Genomic DNA, 21,899 nt, shown 5'->3' with positions numbered 1-21,899 from the left:
TATTTTACACATGAAATAGCTAGTATATTTTATTCTTCCAGCATTGACAGATGTGTGCTCTTGGGGACTTGTTGCTGTGAGCTTTCCTTAGGGTGAGAGGTGGGTGCCGGGAGGGACATGGGCAATGTGGAGTGAGGAAAGGGCAGGCTGCAGCCAGAATCCTGTGTAGGGGCAAGTACAACATGGTTTCCTTTCTGCGACATGGTGTTTGGTACTTGACCAGCCTCCGGTCAGGGGAGGATCCCGCGGGTGGCTTCCGGCCTCCTCGCTGGAGCTCTCTCACTTCGGAGGACAACACGCCGCGACATTCCCTCCGCCTAGGCTTCCCCACAGGTTGCTGCAGCTATGGGGGTCCATCGGCAGGCTAGTGGCAACCTCACGCCTAGGATTACCAGACCAACTCATACCCCGACATGTATGAGAAGAGCAGGAGAGCTGGCAGGCAAAGCGGCAGAAAGGAGCTCCCGGCCGGGCCCGGCTCCGCCCCTGGAGCCATATTTCCCGTCGGGCAGCGGGGCAGGCGCACGCGCATGGAGCAGCTGTAGTGTTGAGGCAACTTCCTGGTCCTCTGGCGCCGGGATCAGGGCCCCGGCCCAGGTGAGCTGCTTTGCGCCCTTCAACAGACACTACCCTCCCCTTTCTCCTTTCCCTCCCTTGGGCCTCTCTGGAGTCGTTGTTAACCCGCAGCGCGCCTTGGCGTATTTTTGGCGCAGGGACGGACGGCTGGGACCGCGGCGAGCTTTGCTGCTGTCCGACCTGCGAGCAGCTCCAGCGCTGTGCTTCACCGGATTATTTAAACGTTTTTCACGCTGCAGGAATCGTTCGAAACCGGCCCGACCGACTGCCGGGGCTCTCTCCCTTCCTCAGTGATAACGTGTACGTATTAATAAAGCATATGTGTACATCATAATTTTGGGACTATTCCGCGCGTTCCTCAGATTCTTCTCTCTTGAAGTAGCTAAGAAGGAAAATGGGAGTTCAAGGACTTTGGAAACTGCTTGAGTGCACTGGGAGACCCATAAACCCAGAAACGCTGGAAGGAAAAATTCTTGCTGTTGGTATCCTTTGAAAGTACAGCTGAGAAACTGTATTTGCAACGAAGATGATTTTGACAGTCTCTCTTATTTATCTATGATTAGAACTTTTAAATTCATGACAGCATTTGCGTATGTAGAGTATTAACTTTTTTCCTTCGCTCTCCTTCCCCCACCTTTTCCCCCGCCCCCCCCCCCCCCCCCCCCCCCCCCCGTGGGTTCCTTAAGGGTCTGGTTATTTGATTTCATACTTTATAAATGTGCTACTTTCAGTAGGACTGTAAGATGAAAAATTTTAAATACCTTTGCATCGACTTTCCTATCGTGTACACTTGGTTAAATGCGGAAAAGTTGTTGAAAGAAGTTACTCTTAATTTGTTTGTAAAAATAGTTAGGATGCACAGTTCTCAAGTATTTGGATACCTTTGAATTTGATAAGCCAAGCCTGGAACAGTGGGCAAAAGCCACTCTGTCAAATATATTCACCTTACAGAAACTGTTAATATGGTGTATGTGTAAGAGAGCACATTTTTTCCTCTTAACTGTTCTTTAAGATATCAGTATTTGGTTGAACCAAGCAATAAAGGGAGCCAGAGATCGTGGTGGTAATTCCATACAAAATGCTCACCTCCTCACTCTGTTTCATCGACTCTGCAAGTTACTGTTTTTCCGAGTTCGGCCTGTCTTTGTTTTTGATGGAGAGGCACCACTCCTGAAGAGACAAACCTTGGTAAGTACTTTTGCTGAGTGATTGCAGTGCCGAGTAGGATGACATCTGCAGATACTAAATAGTAATTTTCCATTTCCTTCTTACAATTCTTTTAATCTGAGCTCTGAGGATGGAGGATTTGGTTAGCTGTTGGAGCATATAGCAACTCCCTTTTCATATATTCAGGTTTCATTTACATAGAAACCAGATTACAGAGAAATAGATGATGGCATAAACCTGGGTCTTGTACCTGAATGTAACTTTTACAAGCATTTATACCCAGAAGCTGAAAATTGTTCTGAGTAACACAGAGGAAATTGACATAGATTTAGAGGATCTGAAGGATATGTCTCCATTGATACAGGACTATACAGGAGTTGCTTGTAGAGTCAGAATACAAAATTATAACATTGATTCGCTGGATATGTATCTTCAGCATCCATCAAAATCTTGTTGGTGTTGATCTTATTTTTACAGGCTAAGCGAAGACAAAGAAAGGAATTTGCTGTCAGTGATTCCAGGAAAACTGCAGAGAAACTCTTGAAAACGTTTTTGAAGAGACAAGTTATAAAAAATGCACTTAGAGGCAAAAGGCAAGAATGATTCCCCCCTCCCCCAGGTTTGTTTATAAGTGGCAAGCAAGTTTTTATGTGGCTATTAATCATGATTGTGGGGTTTGGTTTTTTTCTTTCCCTAAGCAATGAAGCTTTCCCCAGTATTACACAAGTTCGAAGAGAAGAAATAGATGATATCTATGTATTACCTTCTTTAAAGGATGAAGAGAAGAACAGGTAGGTAGAATTAAGAAATATAGCTTAAATGTCTAGAATAACCTTGGATAAAAACATAAGCTGTTTTTTTGACACTGCCAAAAGGCCTTTGACACATAAGACTCCATAATATATGAAATATATTTATTTAATTCATATTTTATTTCAGTTCCTTCTTGGAAAGTTTGGTTTACAGCTCTGGATATAGAAGCCTTCTAGTTATTTTTGGGAGAGTAAAAGAAGAAGCTTTCATCCAGCACAATACATTTCTGCACTGGATTCATGTTTAAGGATGAAAGTGCTACCTCAGTCTCTGTGGCTGTATCTGTATGACTAAACGAAAGATATTGTTCAGGCTTGGGTAGTTGGTGTGTGGCAGCTTTGTGTCCTCTCATTTTCAGTAGAGTAGATATTTAACAGAAGTAGGCTTTGTATGTACTTGTCAAACCTTTATATCTTCTTAAATAACACTAAGTGAAAATGTGGAGTTATCCAGTACATTACTCTTTATACATCTTACATAGAGAATCATAGAATGGTCTGGGTTGGAAGGGACCTCCCAAGGTCATCTAGTCCAATGCCCGCTGCAGTAAGCAGGGGCATCCTCAACTAGATCAGACTGCTTAGAGCCCTGTTGAGCCTCACTTTGAGTATCTCCAGGGATGGGGCCCCAACCACCTACTTGGGCAATCTGTTCCAGTGTTCCACTGTCCTCATAGTAAAGAACATGTTCCTAACATCCAATCTAAATCTTCTCTATCTTGAAGTGATTGCCCCTTGTCCTATCACTACAGGCCTTTGCAAATAGCCTCTCTCCATCATTCTTGTAGGCCCTCTTCAGGGTACTACTAGGTCTCCCTGGAGCCTCCTCTTCTCCAGGCTGAACAACCCCAGCTCCCTCAGCCTGTCCTCATAGCAGAGGTGATCCACTCCCCTGATCATTTTTGTGGCCCCCCTCTGGACCCTCTCCATCAGGTCCATGTTCTTCCTATATTGAAGGCTCCAGACCTGGATGCTGTACTCCAGGTGAGGTCTCACTGAAGCAGAGTAAGTAAAGTGGCAGAGTCACTTCTCTGGATCTACTGGCAGCACATCTTTTGATGCAGCCCAGGATGTGATTTGCCTTCTGGGCTGCAAGTGCACATTGTCTGCTCATGTCCACCTTCTCATCCATCAGCACCCCCTAGTCCTTTTCCACAGGGCTGCTTTCTATCACCTCATTCCCCAGCTTGTATTGATAGTGAGGATTGTTCCAGCCCAGGTGCAGAACTCTGCACTTGCTCTTGTTGAACCTCATGAGGTTCACCTGGGCCCATCTCTCCAGCTTGTCCAGGTCTCTCTGGATGATATTCTATCCCTGTGGTGTGTCAACAACACCACACAGCTTGGTGTCATCTGCAAACTTGCCGATGGTGCACTTGATGCCACTGTCTATACTTTTATGTACTTTAAATGCTGATAAAATAAGAATCAAGTAATGATTTAAACAGCAACAGTTGTCTCAATCTAGTTTTATCTGAGATAAATCTGCCTTTTTGCTTTCTATTCAGATCTTTTTGACTTGTGTGTTTGTATGTATATACAGGAGTACTTTGATGTCTGTGAATTATTGTGCTTATCAGTGAATGAATGACTAATGTCCTTTTGCTTAAAATAGGAACTTTGTTTTCTTAGATAAATACCTACAGGGTTTTTTTTCCTTTGTGATTTTTTAGCTCAGAGGAGGAAGATGAAAAAGAATGGGAAGTGAGAATGAGCCAAAAACAGATGCTGCAGGTAATTGCATCCTGACTGCGCTGCTACTGTGAGCAATTCTCTCACATACATGTATTTGTATAGCCCCAGTGTTTGGCTGTATAGATCTTACTATAGCATTACTTATTGAGCAAACAGGTTCATTTTAAGAACTTCATGAATTCCTACTAGTGAGGGAATATAAATACTATATTCTTCACTAGAATGGAACAGAATAGGAATTCCCTGTGCCACCTTTTGTTTTGTTTTTGTGGACAGCTTTCTGGGGCCATGTGACAAAGAAACTTTTCTTCGTAATGATATAACGATGTTTGTGTTTGAGGACATGTGTGCACATATAAGGCAGCACATTTAACAGAATTCCCGTGCTTCTCCAAATATTAATTGATGCTGAAGCACTTTGGTCCTTGAGTTTCTATGGATAAATTTTGTATTCCCTTCTGATGTGCTGATGCCATGGGAAGAGGAGAAAAGAGGAGGCTCAGGAGAGACCTCATTGCTGTCTACAACTATGTGAAGAGGGGGTTGTAGCCAGGAGGGAGTTGGTCTCTTCTCTCAAGCAACCAGCACCAGAACAAGAGGACACAGTCTCAAGCTGCACCAGGGGAAGTTTAGGCTTGAGGTGAGGAGAAAGTTCTTCACTGAGAGAGTCATTCGCCATTGGAATGGGCTGTCCAGGGAGGTGGTGGAGTCACCATCCCTGGAGGTGTTCAAGAGGGGATTGGACGTGGCACTTGGTGCCATGGTCTGGTCATGAGGTCTGTGGTGACAGGTTGGACTTGATGATCTTTGAGGTCTCTTCCAACCTTGGTGATACTGTGATATAACATCATAAGAAAGCATAATGAAGAATACAGTTACATCTATTTTCATCAAAGTAATCAACCGAAACCAAACAAATAACAAAACCCCAAAAGCTATTGGAAATGCTCTTTAACTTTGACATAGTTCACATTCAGAAAGAGAATCTCTTTGGAAGGATAAAATGAGAATAGCTGAGGCTATGGATCTGCTTCTGTGATTTACACTATATATCTTTTTGTAAAAACAAATTTCTCTGTATAGTTTACTTAAGTAATCATGTACTTTATTAGGTAGTTGCCTTTTTCTGTTCTGAACAGTTTCTTCACAGTATGAAAAGTAGCAACGAATATTTCATGGGGTTTTATTAGCATTTGTAATGATATCTTAAATATTTTATTTTCCCGCTGTTCTGTAATATAAAATATGTCTTTATGCTGCTTTCCATTTGTATAGGAACAGCTGTGTGAAAATCCTCATTCTGTAGATATCGAATCAGAAGATTTCAACAAGCTGCCTCCCGAAATAAAACATGAGATCTTGACTGATATGAAAGAATTTACGAAGCGAAGAAGAACGTTATTTGAAGCAATGCCAGAGGTAATATTTAAAATAGTTTTCAAGCCATCAGAATGGAGCTGTTGCAATTAATGAAGATGGAAACTACAAAGGAGTATTGCATCTAGAGAGCTTTACCCATAGGCTTGTTTAATAAGAGATGTTATGTTGAGGGGGGGTTTAAAAAAAAGAGAGATCATGACTCTTAACAGAGCTCTCCTCTGCATCTATTCAAAGGCTTGCCTCTTGGTTTCCTTAAAATTTGCCTCATCAGCATTATGCCCAAGAATTCATTTGCAAGAACATTCTGCTGGTGTAGATGAACCAGGGAAAACAAACACAGCTTAAGATTCCAAATCCTCAGGTGGTCATAGGAGCTGGCACCTGGGAAATGGCTTTTGTGGTACTGAAGCCTTTCAGAGACAAATGTAGAATCCCGTACTGGCAATTCTACAGTAGGTTTTTGGAGCACAATTAGGGTTTTAAAATTGCTGTGTATACAGTATCAAATACTAGAATTATAGAATACTAGGGGCTGAAGGGGGGGGACCTCTAGAGATCTTTGAGTCCAACCCCCCTGACAAAGTAATGTCAGCTACAGCATGCCACACAGGAACAGATGCAGGCAGTTTTTTAAGGTTTCTAGAGAAAGAGACTCTGCAACCTCTCTGGGCAGCCTGTTCCAGTGCTCTGTCACCCTCACAATAAGTTTCTCCTCATGTTGTGGATGATTTTCCTCTGTTTTGGCTTATACTTGTTGTTCCTTGGCCTATTACGGGGAACCACCAAAAAGTGACCATCACTCACCTTCATCTTGACACCCACTCCTCAGATACTTGTAGACATCAATAAGATCCCCTCTCAGCCTTCTCTATTTAAGACTAAACAGCCCCAGTTGTCTCAGTCTTTCTTCATAAGAGAGATGGTCAGGTCCCTTAATCATCCTCATAGTTCTCTGTTGGACTCTCTCCAGTAGATCCCTGTCTCTTGACCTGGAACATTGTACCAAAACTGGGTACAATGTTCCAGGTGTGGTCTCCCCAGGGCAGAGTAGAGGGGGGGAAGAATCAATTGTAACCATCATCTTAAATGAATCATCATCTTAAAACAATCCACATGTGGATTCTGTTACAATTACATTATTCTTAAGGGGGGAACCAACTCCATCAGCTGGCCACATTTTGTTGGTCACATCATTGTGTTTAGCCAGCATTCAGAAATACTTAATAGCACCCTTTGGAAGTGTTGTATGTTATTAGGCAGTGGTGCTGTCGCTTGGCAGTGCAGCTGTCAGTAAAAGACCTATGTTACCTGCTTAAAGGAAACTATTAAAAGGCTCTCAGAGCATGGTAAATGGTCTTCTTTAAAAGGGATCGGTAGTGTCATTTTATGTAAATTGGCTGACTTAATTATTTGGGGGGTTATTTTTTAATTTTTTTTTTTTTTTTCTTTAAGGAGTCCAATGACTTTTCTCAGTACCAGCTTAGGGGTTTGCTTAAGAAAAGCAGCCTCAATCGGTGCATAGAAACTGTACAAAAAGAACTGAATCAACGGCACTCAGGGGAAATCCAAACACAGTATGAAAATGAAGGTGGTTTTGTGAAAGAAGTGGAATCTAGAAAGGTAGTCTCTGAAGATACTTCTCACTATATCCTAATAAAGGGTATGTCAGATCTTGATTTTGTAAAACCTCTTGTGTGCAGTCTGCAGTTGTTGGTTTTAAACCCTGAATGTTGTTTACAGGTGCATGAAGCTGCCACTTTGTATGAAATGTGCATTACTGTTAGACATAATTAACTGTGATCTGTAAATGTGTAGAAAACTGGTTTATTAATCTCTATATAATGATGCTAAGTATATGGAATGTTAGTATAAAGTAACTTACTTTACTAAAAAATAAACAAAAATCTTTCTTTCAGGTATTCAAGCAAAAGAAGCTGCAAGTAGAGACTTGGAAATTACTGCAGGACCTTCATTAAAAATGCTTGAATGTATTAAATCAGATAAAATCAATGAATCTTCTCCTAATGCAAAATTGGTTGCATCTGCCAAGCTGCAGACAGAGAAAGATAACAATGTGGTGACAGCACCACCCTCTCCTCGGACTTTGCTTGCTATCCAAGCAGCTATGGTAGAAAGCAGCTCAGAAGAAGAACTGGAGAATGAATATACAGGATGTTTGAATGTGGACCAGTCTGTAACAGGGGAAGGCAGTGTGTCTCCAAGAACACTACAAGCAATTCAACAGGCTCTGAGTGGTGATGATAAAAGAGAGGAAGTGGTTACTGTTAGAACTGATGGAGTGCTACGAGAAAGATCAGAAGTGAAGGACTTCCTACTTAGTAGCTCAGATGAGGAAGATCAGATTCCTGAAGTTGAGGGGGGAAAAAAAATACCTGCATCGACAGTTTGTTTATCAAACCAAGTGGTTATGCAAGGTGTTGAATGTGAACAAAAGAGTCAGGAGTTGGAAAAAAATCATATCACACTCAAAGACACCAATATATCCAGAGCTGGAAATTATTCTTGTATTGACAATACTAGTGAAGAAGGCAACGAAGATGTAGATGAAGAAAATGGTTCCAGAATGGACTTAAATTCTTTGAGAGATAAGGAGTTGAACTTGAGCACACAGAAGCCAAGCTGTTCCCCTGTACAAACTAGTGTGGGGTCTTTGAGCCATGCTGAACCAGTAGGCCTTTTTAAACATGACGAAAACTGGAACGTTTCTGAAAATGCAGAGAAAGTAGTTTTGCAAACAGAAGAGAGTGTATCCGAGGTACAAAAGGATAACAGACCTTTTTCAGAAGCTGAATGTCTTGAGGAGGAAAGAGAAGGGATTTCACAATCTGAGGACAGTGATTCTGATGGTATGGGGGTTTTGTAAAAATTGTGAAAAAATAATAGGACCTCTTTGTATTTGTAGTCAGTTGAAGTTAACCTTTCCTCTTGGTAAGAAATGCTTTATAAATATCTGTTCCTATGTGTGTAGCAGGTGGGAAGAAAATCTGAGCTATGTTTTCTCCTTGGTGTTACATTTTATCATTGAAATGAGTATATGGTGCAGAGAGACAGGGGAGCTTGTGGTTGTTTACAGTAAACTTAAATGCTGTATTAATGGTCAACCACTTGGTTTCTGTAGTTTCACAATCCTTATATCAATTTATTGTATATAGGGGAAAAAAATCACTATCCAAGTTAAAATCATGTACAAATATTTGTTTTTAAACAAACAGCAGGAAATTGAAGTCTTTATTGTCCTTTAATAGGAAGCTTTATTGAAGTGGATGCTGAAGTCAGTAAAGAGGATGAATTTCCTACTAAATATGAAGAAAAATTATGTGATGAAGGAACGCATCCAGAAATGGAGAGAGATGGGCATGCTATTGTCACACAGGACTTGCTGAAGGAATCTGAAGTGCAACTGGCAAATAAGGATGTTGAAATAGAAGACGATGGTAAAGATGCAGCAGATGAGTGGCAAGACATCAGTTTGGTAACTTCTTATTTGTTTTGAGCTGCTAATGAAATTCTCTGTCACCAAGTAGCTTTTAAGGAAAACTGTTAAATTGATTTTCATATATGTAGCTAGCTGGTCATATGGTAACTGATTTTTCTTTAAGGATGATGATTGACAATAATCTTTCTGAAATGGGAGGAAAACTTTAACGTCTTAATACTCTAAGGAATAGGCCTATCTCTGGTCTTAAAATTTACTGCATTAGGGAAGCTATGACTACTTCCAAGTGTGAATTAATGGAGCATATGCTACTAGATTAATTATAGTTGCAGTCTTAGTGCTTCACTTAACTAAGTATACCTGAGTTGTTAAAAAAATCTTGTTTTATTTTTCAGGAAGAGTTAGAAGAATTAGAAAATAACCTTTCCTCTGAGCAGAATATGCTTCAGGCTCAAAAACAGCAGCAGGAACGTGTTGCTGCTTCTGTAACGGGACAGATGTTCTTGGAAAGCCAGGTAGTATTTCTTGAATCATTTTGATTTCTTAGAATGGTCTGGGATAGAAAGGACCTCCAAAGGTCATCTAGTCCAACCTCCCTGCAGTCAGCAGGAACATCCTCAACTAGACCAGGTTGCACAGGGCCTTGTCGAGCCTTGCTTTGAACATCTCCGGGAAAGGGGCCTCAACCACCTCCCTGGGCAACCTGTTCCAGTGATCCACCACCCTCATAGTAAAGAACTTATTCCTAACACCCAATCTAAATATGCTCTTCTCTAGTTTGAAGCAATTGCCCCTTATCCTGTCACTGCAGGCCTTTGATTTGGTATAGCATGATGTGGTCCTCCCCTCCACCCCAGTCAAACGTTTTCTTGAAAGCTGTTAATAATCTTGCTTAATTATCGGTCATGTTTTTCCCTCTTAGGATCCCGTTTTCTTCAATCTACTTGATTCAAAATGCTGACAATATTGAGATAATCTTGAGTTCCAGCAATTTTAAGTAACTGCTATAACATTATAAAATGTTAATCAGTTTTTTTTTAAAACAGCAGCTATTTAAAGTTGGGCTGTTTTGATCATTGCTTGTTGTGCTGTAAAAGATAAAAATTGAACAAAAATCCCTAAGAAGTTATATTCAACAGTGCAGTACTGATATTATCTGCATACTAGGTGAATTGTTGTTGGTTTGTGGTTGGTTGTTTTTTTCGGTTGGTTGGTGTTTATTTTCCCCCCCAGGGTATTCAAAGGTAAGATTGTACAAGAAAACAGTTTGGTAAGCCAGGTTTATGCCCTAGGTAACTGATTTGAAAGAATCTCATCCCTTATACCTGCATGAGCCTGCAACTTGTGTTTCAATATTAGTATTTAAAGTTGAATGCAGTCTAATGCAAGAACTGCTTGCAGCAGTACAATGTGTTGTGGTGGACATATCTGTAGTATGGCAGGCTAGTGATAGTATCTACAGTGTAAAAAGGCCAGTAGATTGTGCTTTTATAATATTACAAAGTAGTTGAGTTATGGTTGGACTCAAGTTCTTTTCCGAACAATGATTCTGTGATTAATGCTAGGCATGCTATTATAAAATCAAGCAGAAGATTAATAGAAGTTCATTATTCAGATGTAATATTAACTGTTTTCTCTTCATGCTACAGGAGCTTCTCCGTCTCTTTGGCATTCCATATATTGAAGCTCCAATGGAGGCAGAGGCACAGTGTGCTGTATTGGACCTTACTGATCAGACCTCCGGGACAATCACTGATGACAGTGATGTTTGGTTATTTGGTGCACGACACGTTTATAAAAATTTCTTCAGTCAAAACAAATATGTGGAATATTATCAGTATGTTGATTTTCAGAACCAGTTAGGTAAGCCTCAGGTATTGATTTGTTGTTAATAAGATAACTCTGCCACATACCTTTGGGAGCTGTATTTTCTACAGAATCTTGTGTGTCTGTTATTACAATGGCTGCTCTTTGGAGAATCTCTAAAGACATTCAGTTGAGTTGCTCATCCTACTGCCAGGTGATCTTCCCTGCCCCCTGAATTTGCTGACACCTGTGTTTAATGCACTGAGTTAGTGTCATGATCATAAAGGCTGAGATACAAACTATGGTACCAGTTTATGGGCAAATGTCAGCATGACTTTCCTGACCTGGTGCAAAAGTTATATTTACACGTCCCTGGATTTATAGTCCTCTGGAAAAGGACATAAATTTTGGACAAACTGATGTCTAATGTCTTAGAGCAACTGGCATGTGTATATGCTCTGTAAAAGCTTTTTCATTTAGTTAATGCAGACAGAAGAGCAATCTGAAAGAAGTAAAAGGGTATCAGTTGAATCAAATTGTTGCTAATTACATTGGAACAGCTAAACTTCGCTGTCATGTAATGTATTAAAGAAAATATAAGCCAATTGTAACTTTTTCTTACTTTTTTAAGCAGAACTCTTTTAAAATCAGTTTTGACATTTTCAAAGTTGAGAGAAGCTATAGACTTTGGAATAGTATTTTAATGTCTTCAGCATGTAAAATTCCACAACATTTTTATGTGGTGAAAAACAGGTCTTTGGTGTCTTCTCCCAGCAAACTGAATGGAATGTTTTTCCTCTACGTATACCTGTTTAGGTATGCTGCTGTAGCTGACTTGGAAAAGATTGCTGTAAAAGGATGTGTGAGATTTTTAGCTGTTATCAATGTAATAAACCAAGGCTTTTATGTATTTATTAGGGAAAAATAGTCAGAATTGGTTTTCATGTCTCATTCCTCTGCAGTCTTGTACATTATGTGTTACATAATTCTTTCTTGACAGTTGATGGGTATCCTGGCTAGTATGCCAATGGTCTTGCTTTGTGTGCTTAGACACATGCCTCCTTTTCTCCACTGACCTTTTTATTTTTTGATAAAAAATTGAAATTTATTTTAAAAATCTAGTCTTCTGTGTCTGGTCTCAGTCTGTTTGCCTCAGATCTTGCAGTGTACCAAGTAAGATGTGGTCAGCCGAGTTCTTCATTCTGTATGTTCCGCAGGCTCTTTCACTCTGCTTAGTAACTGCAGCAGCACAGAGCAGAAGGCTTCCAGTTTGGGAACACTTCTAAGAAACAGAGGCTAGAATTCAGATTGAAGGTTTTTATTTCTGAGTTGGGGATTTATTAAATTTAGGTCAGCATTAGATGAAAGCAGGGCAATAACTGGAGACATATGGAAAAGAGTATCTCTTAGCTCATGGAAACCCAGAATTTACTAATCGTCTTGACATTGTAACATTTTAATTTTGGCCATATGCATTTGCCAGGTTAACACAACTAGTAGTGCTTGAGCTAGCAGCAGTGTATTGACACTGCTCTTGAACATAATATTATTTATATATATATAAATCTGATGATGATGATATGTAATTCTGATGTTTAAATGGGTTCCTTTGGGGTTTTGTCTTTCAGATAATATATTAGTTTTTTTATGTGTAAGAGTACAGATCCTGAAGCCACTGTTTGGTTTTTGCATTTTATTTTATAGGATTGGATCGAAGCAAGCTGATTAATTTGGCATACTTGCTTGGAAGCGACTACACTGAGGGCATCCCAAATGTTGGCTTTGTCACGGCAATGGAGATTTTAAATGAATTTCCTGGGCACGGCTTGGAACCTCTCTTAAAATTTGCGTATGCTTCGTTGTATTTTGCTTTTCGCCTCTGCTTATTCGTGAACGCTTTTCTTCTGCTTGAGCATACAAACAAAAGTTACAATCATCACTGACCATCTTTAACTGTAAAATGTGTGGCTTCATTGTATCACCATTTGAAGTGACAAGTAAATAAGGTGACACATTGATACAGCAATTAAAGTGAGACTAATGAACACAATAGAACAGCTGTAGAACTGTGCAACTGCCTCTGAACTCATTGCAGAGCTGGATCCATAGTGGAGTGGAGGTTTATTTTCCTTGAGTTTGTGAGAAGGTGCTGTAGCTTGCTCATAGAGAAAAGAGGCTTGATGAGTGATGGATGACCTGGAAAGAAACAGACAGGTAGGCTGTGGGGAAGAACAGGATTTGAAGAGGGCTGAGACAGTTGTATTGGCAGTGGCAAAGATGGCTAGAGGTGGGTTGGGGTTTTTTCCTCTCCTTTTTGTTTGGATTTTCTTTTTGTGTTACTTTCTTTTCTTGCATACTAAAAATATAAAATGATTGTTCTGTGAAACATCCTCCCCAAGTGAAGCTGAAGCTGTTCAGTATTTTATGAGGATTCCAGGTGATGTTTGCTTCTGTGGCTTAAAATGGCTGCACTTACTGTATCCTTTGCTTTTTAGGGTTATATGTCCCACTGGCTATGTTGAAATTTCCTACCTCATGCAGTAACTGAAGGAGGGAGACGAATAGTGATTCATGATATTTCAAATTATATTTTATGGAGGAAAATTAATACTTTCCTCTGTTTTCCAGGGAGTGGTGGAATGAAGCTCAGAAGAATAAGAAATTGAGACCTAATCCACATGATACCAAAGTCAAGAAGAAACTGCGGGATCTACAGCTTTCTTCAGGTTTCCCAAATCCAGCAGTGGCAGAAGCATACCTGAAGCCTGTGGTGGATGAGTCAAGGGGGTCATTCACCTGGGGGAAGCCCGATGTAGAGCAAATCAGAGAATATCCTTTTGCTATGTGGCTGGACTTCATAGCTGAAAAAGCTCAGATGAAACTTTACAAGGTTTGTTAGTGAGTCAGTGACTGTCAAATTCTTAACTTCTCATTGGTTTGAGGGGCCCCCTGCACCCATCTGCATGGTGGCCTTCTATGAGCAGGTGACAAAATTAATAGATGAGGGGCGAGCAACTGATGTCATTTACCTGGACCTGAGCAAAGCCTTCGACATTGTCCCACACCACATCCTGGTGTCCAAACTGGTGACACATGGGTTTGATGGGTGGACCACTAGATGGATAAGGAACTGGCTTGATGGCCGCACCCAAAGAGTGGCTGTCAATGGCTCCATGTCCCAGTGGAGGCCAGTGACAAGTGGAGTCCCTCAGGGATCAGTCCTGGGACCTGTCTTATTCAACATCTTTGTGGGGGACATGGACAGTGGCATTGAGTGCACCCTCAGCAAGTTTGCTGATGACACCAAGCTGTGTGGTGCAGCAGACACCCTGGAGGGAAGGGAGGCCATCCAGAGGGACCTTGACAGGCTGGAGAGGTGGGCACAGGCCAACCTCATGAAGTTCAATAAGAGCAAGTGCAGGGTCCTGCATCTGGGTCGAGGCAATCCCAGGCACAAATACAGGCTGGGCAGTGACTGGCTGGAGGATAGCCCTGAGGAGAGAGACTTGGGGGTGCTGGTGGACAAAAAGCTCAACATGAGCTCTCAGTGTGCACTTGCAGCCCGCAAAGCCAATCAGATCCTGGGCTGCATCAGGAGAAGTGTGGCTAGCAGGTCGAGGGAGGTGATCCTCCCCCTCTACTCAGCCCTGGTGAGACCCCACCTGGAGTACTGTGTCCAGTTCTGGAGCCCCTATTACAAGAGGGATGTGGAGGTGCTGGAACGTGTCCAGAGAAGGGCCACGAGGATGATCAGAGGGCTGGAGCACCTCTCCTATGAGGACAGACTGAAGGAGTTGGGGCTGTTCAGTCTGCAGAAGAGAAGGCTCCGAGGTGACCTAATTGTGGCCTTCCAGTATCTGAAAGGGGCCTACAGGAAGGCTGGGGAAGGACTTCTCAGGATATCAGGTAGTGATAGGACTAGGGGGAATGGAATGAAGCTGGAGGTGGGGAGATTCAGGCTGGATGTGAGGAGGAGGTTCTTCACCATGAGAGTGGTGAAACCCTGGAATGGGTTGTCCAGGGAGGTGGTCGAGGCCCCGTCCCTGGGGGTGTTTAAGAGCAGGCTGGATGAGGCTCTGTCCAGCCTGATCTAGTGTGGGGTGTCCCTGCCCATGGCAGGGGGGTTGGAACTAGATGATCCTTGTGGTCCCTTCCAACCCTGAATGAAACTATGAAACTATGTGCTCTCCCACAGTGATACCAGCTCTGGAGTGGAAGGGAATGCAATTGTGTGTGGCATTTGGGTCTGTTCTGCTCTGCTTCCCTTTGCGTACAAAGGGAGACCCACAGCTGGCCTGAGTAGTTTGCTGTGATGTTACATTTCTGTAATTGTGCTGTGCCCGTTTCTGGAGCAGGATTGTTTGCACACTCCAGATTTAATTTAGCATCTTTCACAGATAAGTTTCAAAACCTAGTCAGAAGTAGTGATTCAGTCTATGCTTTATCCCTAGTTATTCACTGCATTTCTTGTGATACTATTGTATTTCTTGGATCTGCTGGAGCTTAAGCTGCTGTGAATTGTTGACAGAAAAACATGCAGAGCTAATACTTTTTTAAACAGTAAATGAAGTGTGTTGAAGTATCAAAACAAGTTTTACCTGCAGGTATTTTGTTTTATGGCAGTACCATATAGCAAGAGTGCTGTCTTCACTGACTCACACTTCTGGAAATTCTGATATTAGAGAGAAAGCTCTCTAAGAGAGATGTAAAATGTACAATACAACGTACTTCAATCTAAGTGGGAGAGATACGGATTTGATGGGTGGACTGTCCAGCAGATAAGGAATTGGTTGGATAATTTCATATAAAGGGTAGTGATCAAGGCCTTTATATCCAGATGGAGACAGGTGACATGCAGTGTCCTTCAGGGGTCTGTAGTGGGACCAGTGCTGGTAGTATGTTCATCAGTGACATAGGCAGCGAGATGGAGTGCAGCCTCAGCAAATTTGCAGATGATACTAAGCTGAGTGCTAAAGTTGGTAAGTCTGAAGGATAGGATGCCATCCAGAATGTCCTGGACAGGCTGGAGAAATGAGCTGATTTGAATCTCATGAGGTTGAATAAAGCAAAGGGCAAGGTCCTATACCCAGGCTGTGGCACTGATCGATACCAGTACAGGCTGGAGGATGATGAAATTGAAATCAGCCCTGCAGAAAGGAACTGGTAAGTACTGGTAGCTGAGAAGCTGGACATGAGTCAACAGGGTGCACTTGCAGCCCAGAAGGCCAATCACATCCTGTGCTGCATCAAAAGAAGCAAGGCCAACAGATTGGCAGAGGTGATTCTGTCTCTCTGCTCTGGTGAGACCTCACCTGGAGTACCGTGTCCAGCTCTGGGGCCCCTAGACGAAAAGAGACATGGACCTGCTGGAGTGGGTCAAGAGGAGGGCCACAAAGATAATCAGAGGGCTGGAGTACATCTCCTATGAAGACAGGCTGGAAAAATAGGAGCTTTTCAGCCTGGAGAAGAGAAAGCTCAGAGGAGGCCTTATAACTACATTTCAGTATCTGAAGGGGACCTGCAGAAAGGCTGGGGAAGGACTGTCTGGGGTGGCTTGTAGTGATAGGACAAGGGGCAATGGTTCTAAACTAGCGTGGGGGAGGTTTAAATTGGACATAAAGAAGTTCTTCACTAGAAAATGTTGCCTGGGGATGTGGTTGAGGACCTGTTTCTGGAGACAGTCAAGATCAGACTTGATGTGTCCCTGGGCAGCCTGATCTAGTTGAAGGTGCCTCTGCTCACTGCAGTGGGGTTGGACAAGATGTCCTTTGAGGGTTCCTTCCAACCTGATGCAATCTGTGAGCCTGTAACAGCATGAGAAAGACACAGTATTATACTGTAACCATCCACATTAGTCCATTGTAATAACTTGGAGCATTTTCTCTGGTTTTGTAGTAGAGAAAGCTTCGATGCAGACAATTGTTTATTTGAAGAATTTTCATGTTGTGTGTTTATACAATACTAGTAACAGCCATTTCATAAAGTTCCTTAACGTTACGCACGTTCTGTCGTGATCGGTTTGGCTGGACTAGGACCAAGGTAGATGAAATCCTTTTGCCTGTGATAAAACAACTGAACATGCAGCAGGTAAAGTATAAAACTCTGTATACTGTAAGGATAATAAGAAAATTCTAAGAGAAGCATTTTAAAATGAATGGGTAAAACTTTAGTATGAAATAGAATTTCTCAGAAACTGAGATTTGGTCATATTTTAAAAATCTTTACACACAAATATATATATATAAAAAAAAAAATTAAAATCGTTTGTCCAGACTTCATTTTTCTGTGATTTGGGTGTGCTGTGGGGTACTCTCCGTAACTTCGGTTGTTGGTTTCAAATTTCGTTATCTATCAAGCACCTGTCTTGAGTCCGGGTTGCTCTTTGTTCTGGATGTAGCTGAAACTGGGTACCTCCAGCACCTTTAACGGTTTTAGAGACAGCACACTGTCTTTTAAAATTATTTCCAAAAATGCCCCTGAGGCCTTGGTGAAGTGAGACTGACCATTTGGCACCATCCATATCCTTTGTGGAGAAATGCAGACTGAACCGTGGAGCAAGTGCCCATTGATGATATTACTCCAATTTTCAAGTAAACATTCTGTCAATCTTAATAAAACTTAAAGTCAGTCGCAGTGCATAGTGTGATACTGTGAACATCAGTAACAAAACTGATCACCTAAAGTCAGGTTTTGTTCTCTTTTTGTCATAAGCAAGATAAATACGTAGTTTAAACCAGTGTTTTAGGTTCTCTCAGTCACTCAAAGGAGTGAAAGGTACCCAAACCCCTAGTTAAATCCCTATACTTTCAGGCTGAGTGGAACACCCTTTGGAAGTGCTTGTCTCTTTTGGATAATTTTAGGAAGAATATAGAGAACTAGCTTAGGCTGTACAGCAAGCCACACAGAGTCACACTGACCCCTTGTGTATCTACTTCTGATTCTGCTCTTAAATCTTTATACTGTAGCAGCAAGTGTTAGAATGAACTTGAGTCAGATGTCCGCATTTTGTTGCACTAGCATATGGAAATGTAAAGTGCATTTACAACATTTGCTTAGTAAATAATTCTGTTGTTTAAACAGCTTGAAGCTGTTTAAAGGGTGTGTTTGTAAGGAGGTACTTAAGAGCACTACAGAGATAACTCTGTATTAGGGTTGAAAATAGCAACATATGTCAAATCAGCAGTAGCTCAGTGTTTATGAAACTTCTCTGGAGCTTGCTTATTAGTTTCTGTAAAGGTTCTTACTGCACAATTTATAACAAAAGGTGTTACTATAGTAATGCATCTTATTGTTCACATCTCTTTGCATTAATGTATATTAATTTCATTGATCCTTTATCCTACTTTAATTTGGGATGCTTTACAGTATAGCTGAGATAACTGAATTCTTATCACAAAAACATCTAAAGGTGTTTGTCTGTTTTGTTTTTGATAGACTCAGCTTCGAATTGATTCATTCTTCAGACTAGCACAGCATGAAAAACAAGCTATTAAAAGCCAGAGACTGCGCAGAGCTGTGACTTGTCTAAAGAGAAAGGAAAAAGAAGAAGCTGATGAAATTCAAGAGGCCACTGCTGCTATGGAGGTTGAACTTAGACAGCAGGAAGAAAGGGAAAGGGAAAGTTCTGCAGGCTGTGCAAGTCAAGCTGTGGCAACAGAAGTCCAAAGTGGAAAGAGAAGAAAACATTCGTATTCCAGAAAAGAACATTTATATGGAGGTGGCTTTATTGGGAATTTGCATATTTCAGCAACTTCTAGTGACTCCTCGGGAGAGGAATCGGAAATCAGAGATTTAGGCAAAAAACGGAAGATCTCTGCAAAGGAAACAGCAGACCATAAAGAGAAAAAGGGGTGCAGTAGCTCAAGTGGTGAGGATGAAGACCTGGGAAAAGTAACCATGGTGACTGCCAAACCTGTGTTTGAGGGCAGAAAAAAGAAAGCACAGAGTAAACGAGGAAGGAAAAAGAAAATATCTTAGGGAGAAAGAAGTTTAAAAAAAGCGAGGCTGTGTGTGTGGGGCCTCTTGATTTAAGCTTTGTAAATATTCTAATGAATTTTTGATAAATAATAAATTATCCTTATTTGACAAGTTTTTGTTACGTATTTTGTGTCCAAAATAGGAGGGATTATAAACAAAAAATAATTTTGCACATTTACTTATAAAAACCCAGATTAGACTTGATAGAAGTTCTAGGGTTTGAGATTTTAAATGTAAGCCAAAATGTGAATGCCTATTCATTTGCTTTGTAACTGAGGTGAGGTAGCTGTTAAAAATCACACTCAGTCTGTTGCTTGAGAGAAGAAAAATCAGCTTGGTTTGTTTTGTTTTCCCATTCCCTTCAATATGCTTGCTTTGAAAGTTTTGTGTTCAAACGGGTGTTGCTTATTGAACCATTCATGACACAGTGCAAGGCCTTGTAAAATCTCAGGGAAAAATCGTTGAATAATCTGAAGTGTGACAACTGTTTGTTTTCTGAGTGTAAATATTGTGTTTCTGTATTTGGAGTTAAATGACCATATCCAAAGACACAATTTGTCTTTGAAATTGATGTTCAGAGGTACCCACTGGCTGCAGAGCCCAAGCTGTATTAATCTGTGGGAGAAACTTTTGTGTTTCAGACTTCCCCACAGCTCACCTGTCATTAATTGTAGAAGTTATTTATAGTTCTGTGGATGAAGATCATGGAGTTGTAGAATGATCTTCAAGGCTGCCGTCCAGTCTAATTCATCTTGTCCAAACCCTCTGCAGTGATCAATGACGTCTTTAACTATATCAGATTGCTTAGGGGCGCTTCAAGTTTGAATGTTGCTAGGGGTGGGGTCTCTGACACGTTTCTGGGCCACCTGTTCTGGTTTTTCACTATCCTCACTGTGAAGAAATCTCTTGTCATGTCCCAACCTAAATCTACCCTGCTCCAGTTTAAAACCATTGCCCTTTATCCTATTGCTACAAGCCCTTCTAAACAATCCCTCCCTACCTTTCTTGTAGATCCTCTTCAGATACTAAAATGTTGCTATAAGGTTGGCCTGGAGCCTTCTGTTCTCTAGGCTGAACAACCCAAATTCTTTCAGCCTGTCTTCATAGGAGAGATGCCCCAGCCTGCTGCTATCTTCATAGCCCTCCTCTCTGGACTTGCTTTAGCAGGCCCCTGTCCTTCCTGCATTGAGGACTCCAGAGCTAGATACAGTACTCAGTACTCCAGTAAAGTGTCAGAATCACTTCTGTCAGCCTACTGGCCACATTTCTGGTGCAGCCCAGGATGCAATTTGCCTTCTGGGTTGCAAGTGCACATCACTTACTCATGTTCAGCTTCTCATCCACCAGTACCCCCAAATACTTTTTTGCAGGGTTGCTCTCAATCTCATCATCCCTAGGCCTGTATTGATAATGAGGTCCTCCACTTTGTCTTGTACTTCATAGCTCACCTCACTGAACTCATGAGGCTCTCCTGAGCCTGCTATTCTAATCTGTCTAGGTCCTCTGGATGACATTTCATTTCTCAGTCATGTCAACTGTACCACTCAGCTTGGTATCATCTGCAAATTTGAATGTTGTCACTCATATTTGGGTTCATACATTGCATTTTAGCTCCTTGATTATTTTGTGTTATTTAACATTTCTACCTAATTTATCATTATTTCATTGTTTGAAAGTCCAAGTCTGTACAACTAAGTCTGATATGAAACATGAGCCCCCTCTGAAAGAGTGAAGGGCTGAATTGAACTGGGAAAAATTTGGCCCTTATAATTGCAGAGAATCTAGTACTTCATATACAGTATTTACTGGTAAAGAACAGATCCCTTCTGATACTACTTTTGTAAAAGACTATGTTGTAACCAAATTCTCAGCTTGGAGAGCCAGTTTACAGCAGTGTTTTGTAAAACACTAGTATTACTGAATTTTGCTTTAAAAGTATAGATTGGGCTTGGGTGATGTGTTTAATGGCTTCTACATGTAGAAGAGTGCCTTTTACTTTTTTCTACCAACTACAGTAAAGCACAGAGCTTTATAAAGCTCTCTGTAGGACTCTCTAGGGTTTGTTTAGTATTTTTGTACAATAATATATTTTTTTCAGTGGCATCTAAAAACCCCAGATTAGGGTGAAGTCTAATTTTGCTAAAATCTGGGTAAACTAAGGCAGTTTGTGTCCTGAACCAATTATGGTCTGAATAAGAGAATAGAATTAACCAGGTTGGAAAAGACCTTCGAGATCATCAAGTCCAACCTATCACCCAACACCATCTAATCAACTAAACCATGGCACCAAGCGCCCCATCCAATCTCAAACACTTCCAGTGGTGGTGACTCCACCATCTCCCTGGGCAGCCCATTCCAATGGCCAATCACTCTTTCTGTGAAGAACTTCTTCCTAACATCAAGCCTAAACCTCCTCTGGTGCAGCTTGAGACTGTGTCCTCTTGTTCTTATGCTCATTGCCTGGGAGAAAAGACCAACCCCCACCTGGCTACAGCCTCCCTTCAGCTAATTGTAGAGAGCAATAAGGTCTCCCCTGAGCCTCCTCCAGGCTAAGCAACCTCAGCTCCCTCAGCCTCTCCTCATAGAGCTTGTGCTCCAAACCCATCAGCAGCTTTGTTGCCCTTCTCAGGACATGTTCCAACAAGTCAACATGTTTCCTAAACTGAGGGGGCCAGAACTGGACACAGAACTCAAGGTATGGCCTAACCAGTGCTGAGTACAGGGGCAGAATGACCTCCCTGCTCCTGCTGGCCACACTGTTCCTGATCCTGGCCAGAATGCCATTTGCTGTCTTGGCCATCTGGGCCCACTGCTGGCTCATGTTCAGCCTACTATCAACCCATACCCCCATGTCCCTTTCTGCTTGGCTGCTCTCCAGCCACTCTGACCCCAGCCTGTTAGAGTGGTTGTAGCTAATGTGTAGAACCCGGCATTTAGATGTGTTAAATCTCATGCCGCTGGACTCTGCCCATCTGTCCAGCCTTTCAAGGTCCCTCTGCAGAGATCTCCTATGTCTTATGGATGTCTGT

General features: G+C 41.6%; 1 protein-coding gene across 2 annotated transcripts; it reads left to right on the top strand.

Moving 5' to 3' along the window:
• Positions 1–518: 518 nt before the first annotated feature.
• On the top strand, positions 519–19,395 carry ERCC5 (ERCC excision repair 5, endonuclease). 2 transcript variants are annotated; one of them, XM_068161611.1, is made up of 17 exons: positions 519–597; positions 714–876; positions 959–1,058; positions 1,589–1,764; positions 2,221–2,336; positions 2,442–2,534; positions 4,229–4,289; positions 5,526–5,669; positions 7,083–7,290; positions 7,547–8,497; positions 8,897–9,123; positions 9,483–9,602; positions 10,737–10,950; positions 12,598–12,742; positions 13,522–13,722; positions 16,896–16,980; positions 18,328–19,395. In XM_068161611.1, the coding sequence occupies exons 3-17, from the start codon at positions 971–973 to the stop codon at positions 18,868–18,870; spliced, it is 3,372 nt and encodes a 1,123-aa protein (XP_068017712.1). In that variant the 5' UTR covers positions 519–597; positions 714–876; positions 959–970; the 3' UTR covers positions 18,871–19,395. The 2 variants fall into 2 exon arrangements, with proteins under 2 accessions (XP_068017712.1, XP_068017625.1); XM_068161524.1 differs by having other exon boundaries at positions 956–1,058.
• Positions 19,396–21,899: the final 2,504 nt, after the last annotated feature.

Source organism: Melanerpes formicivorus, unplaced genomic scaffold (genome assembly GCF_026170545.1).
Source record: "Melanerpes formicivorus ecotype bairdi unplaced genomic scaffold, bMelFor1.0.p_v2 SCAF_1, whole genome shotgun sequence".
Classification (NCBI taxonomy): domain Eukaryota; kingdom Metazoa; phylum Chordata; class Aves; order Piciformes; family Picidae; genus Melanerpes; species Melanerpes formicivorus.
This window is presented reverse-complemented; position numbering and strand designations above follow the sequence as displayed.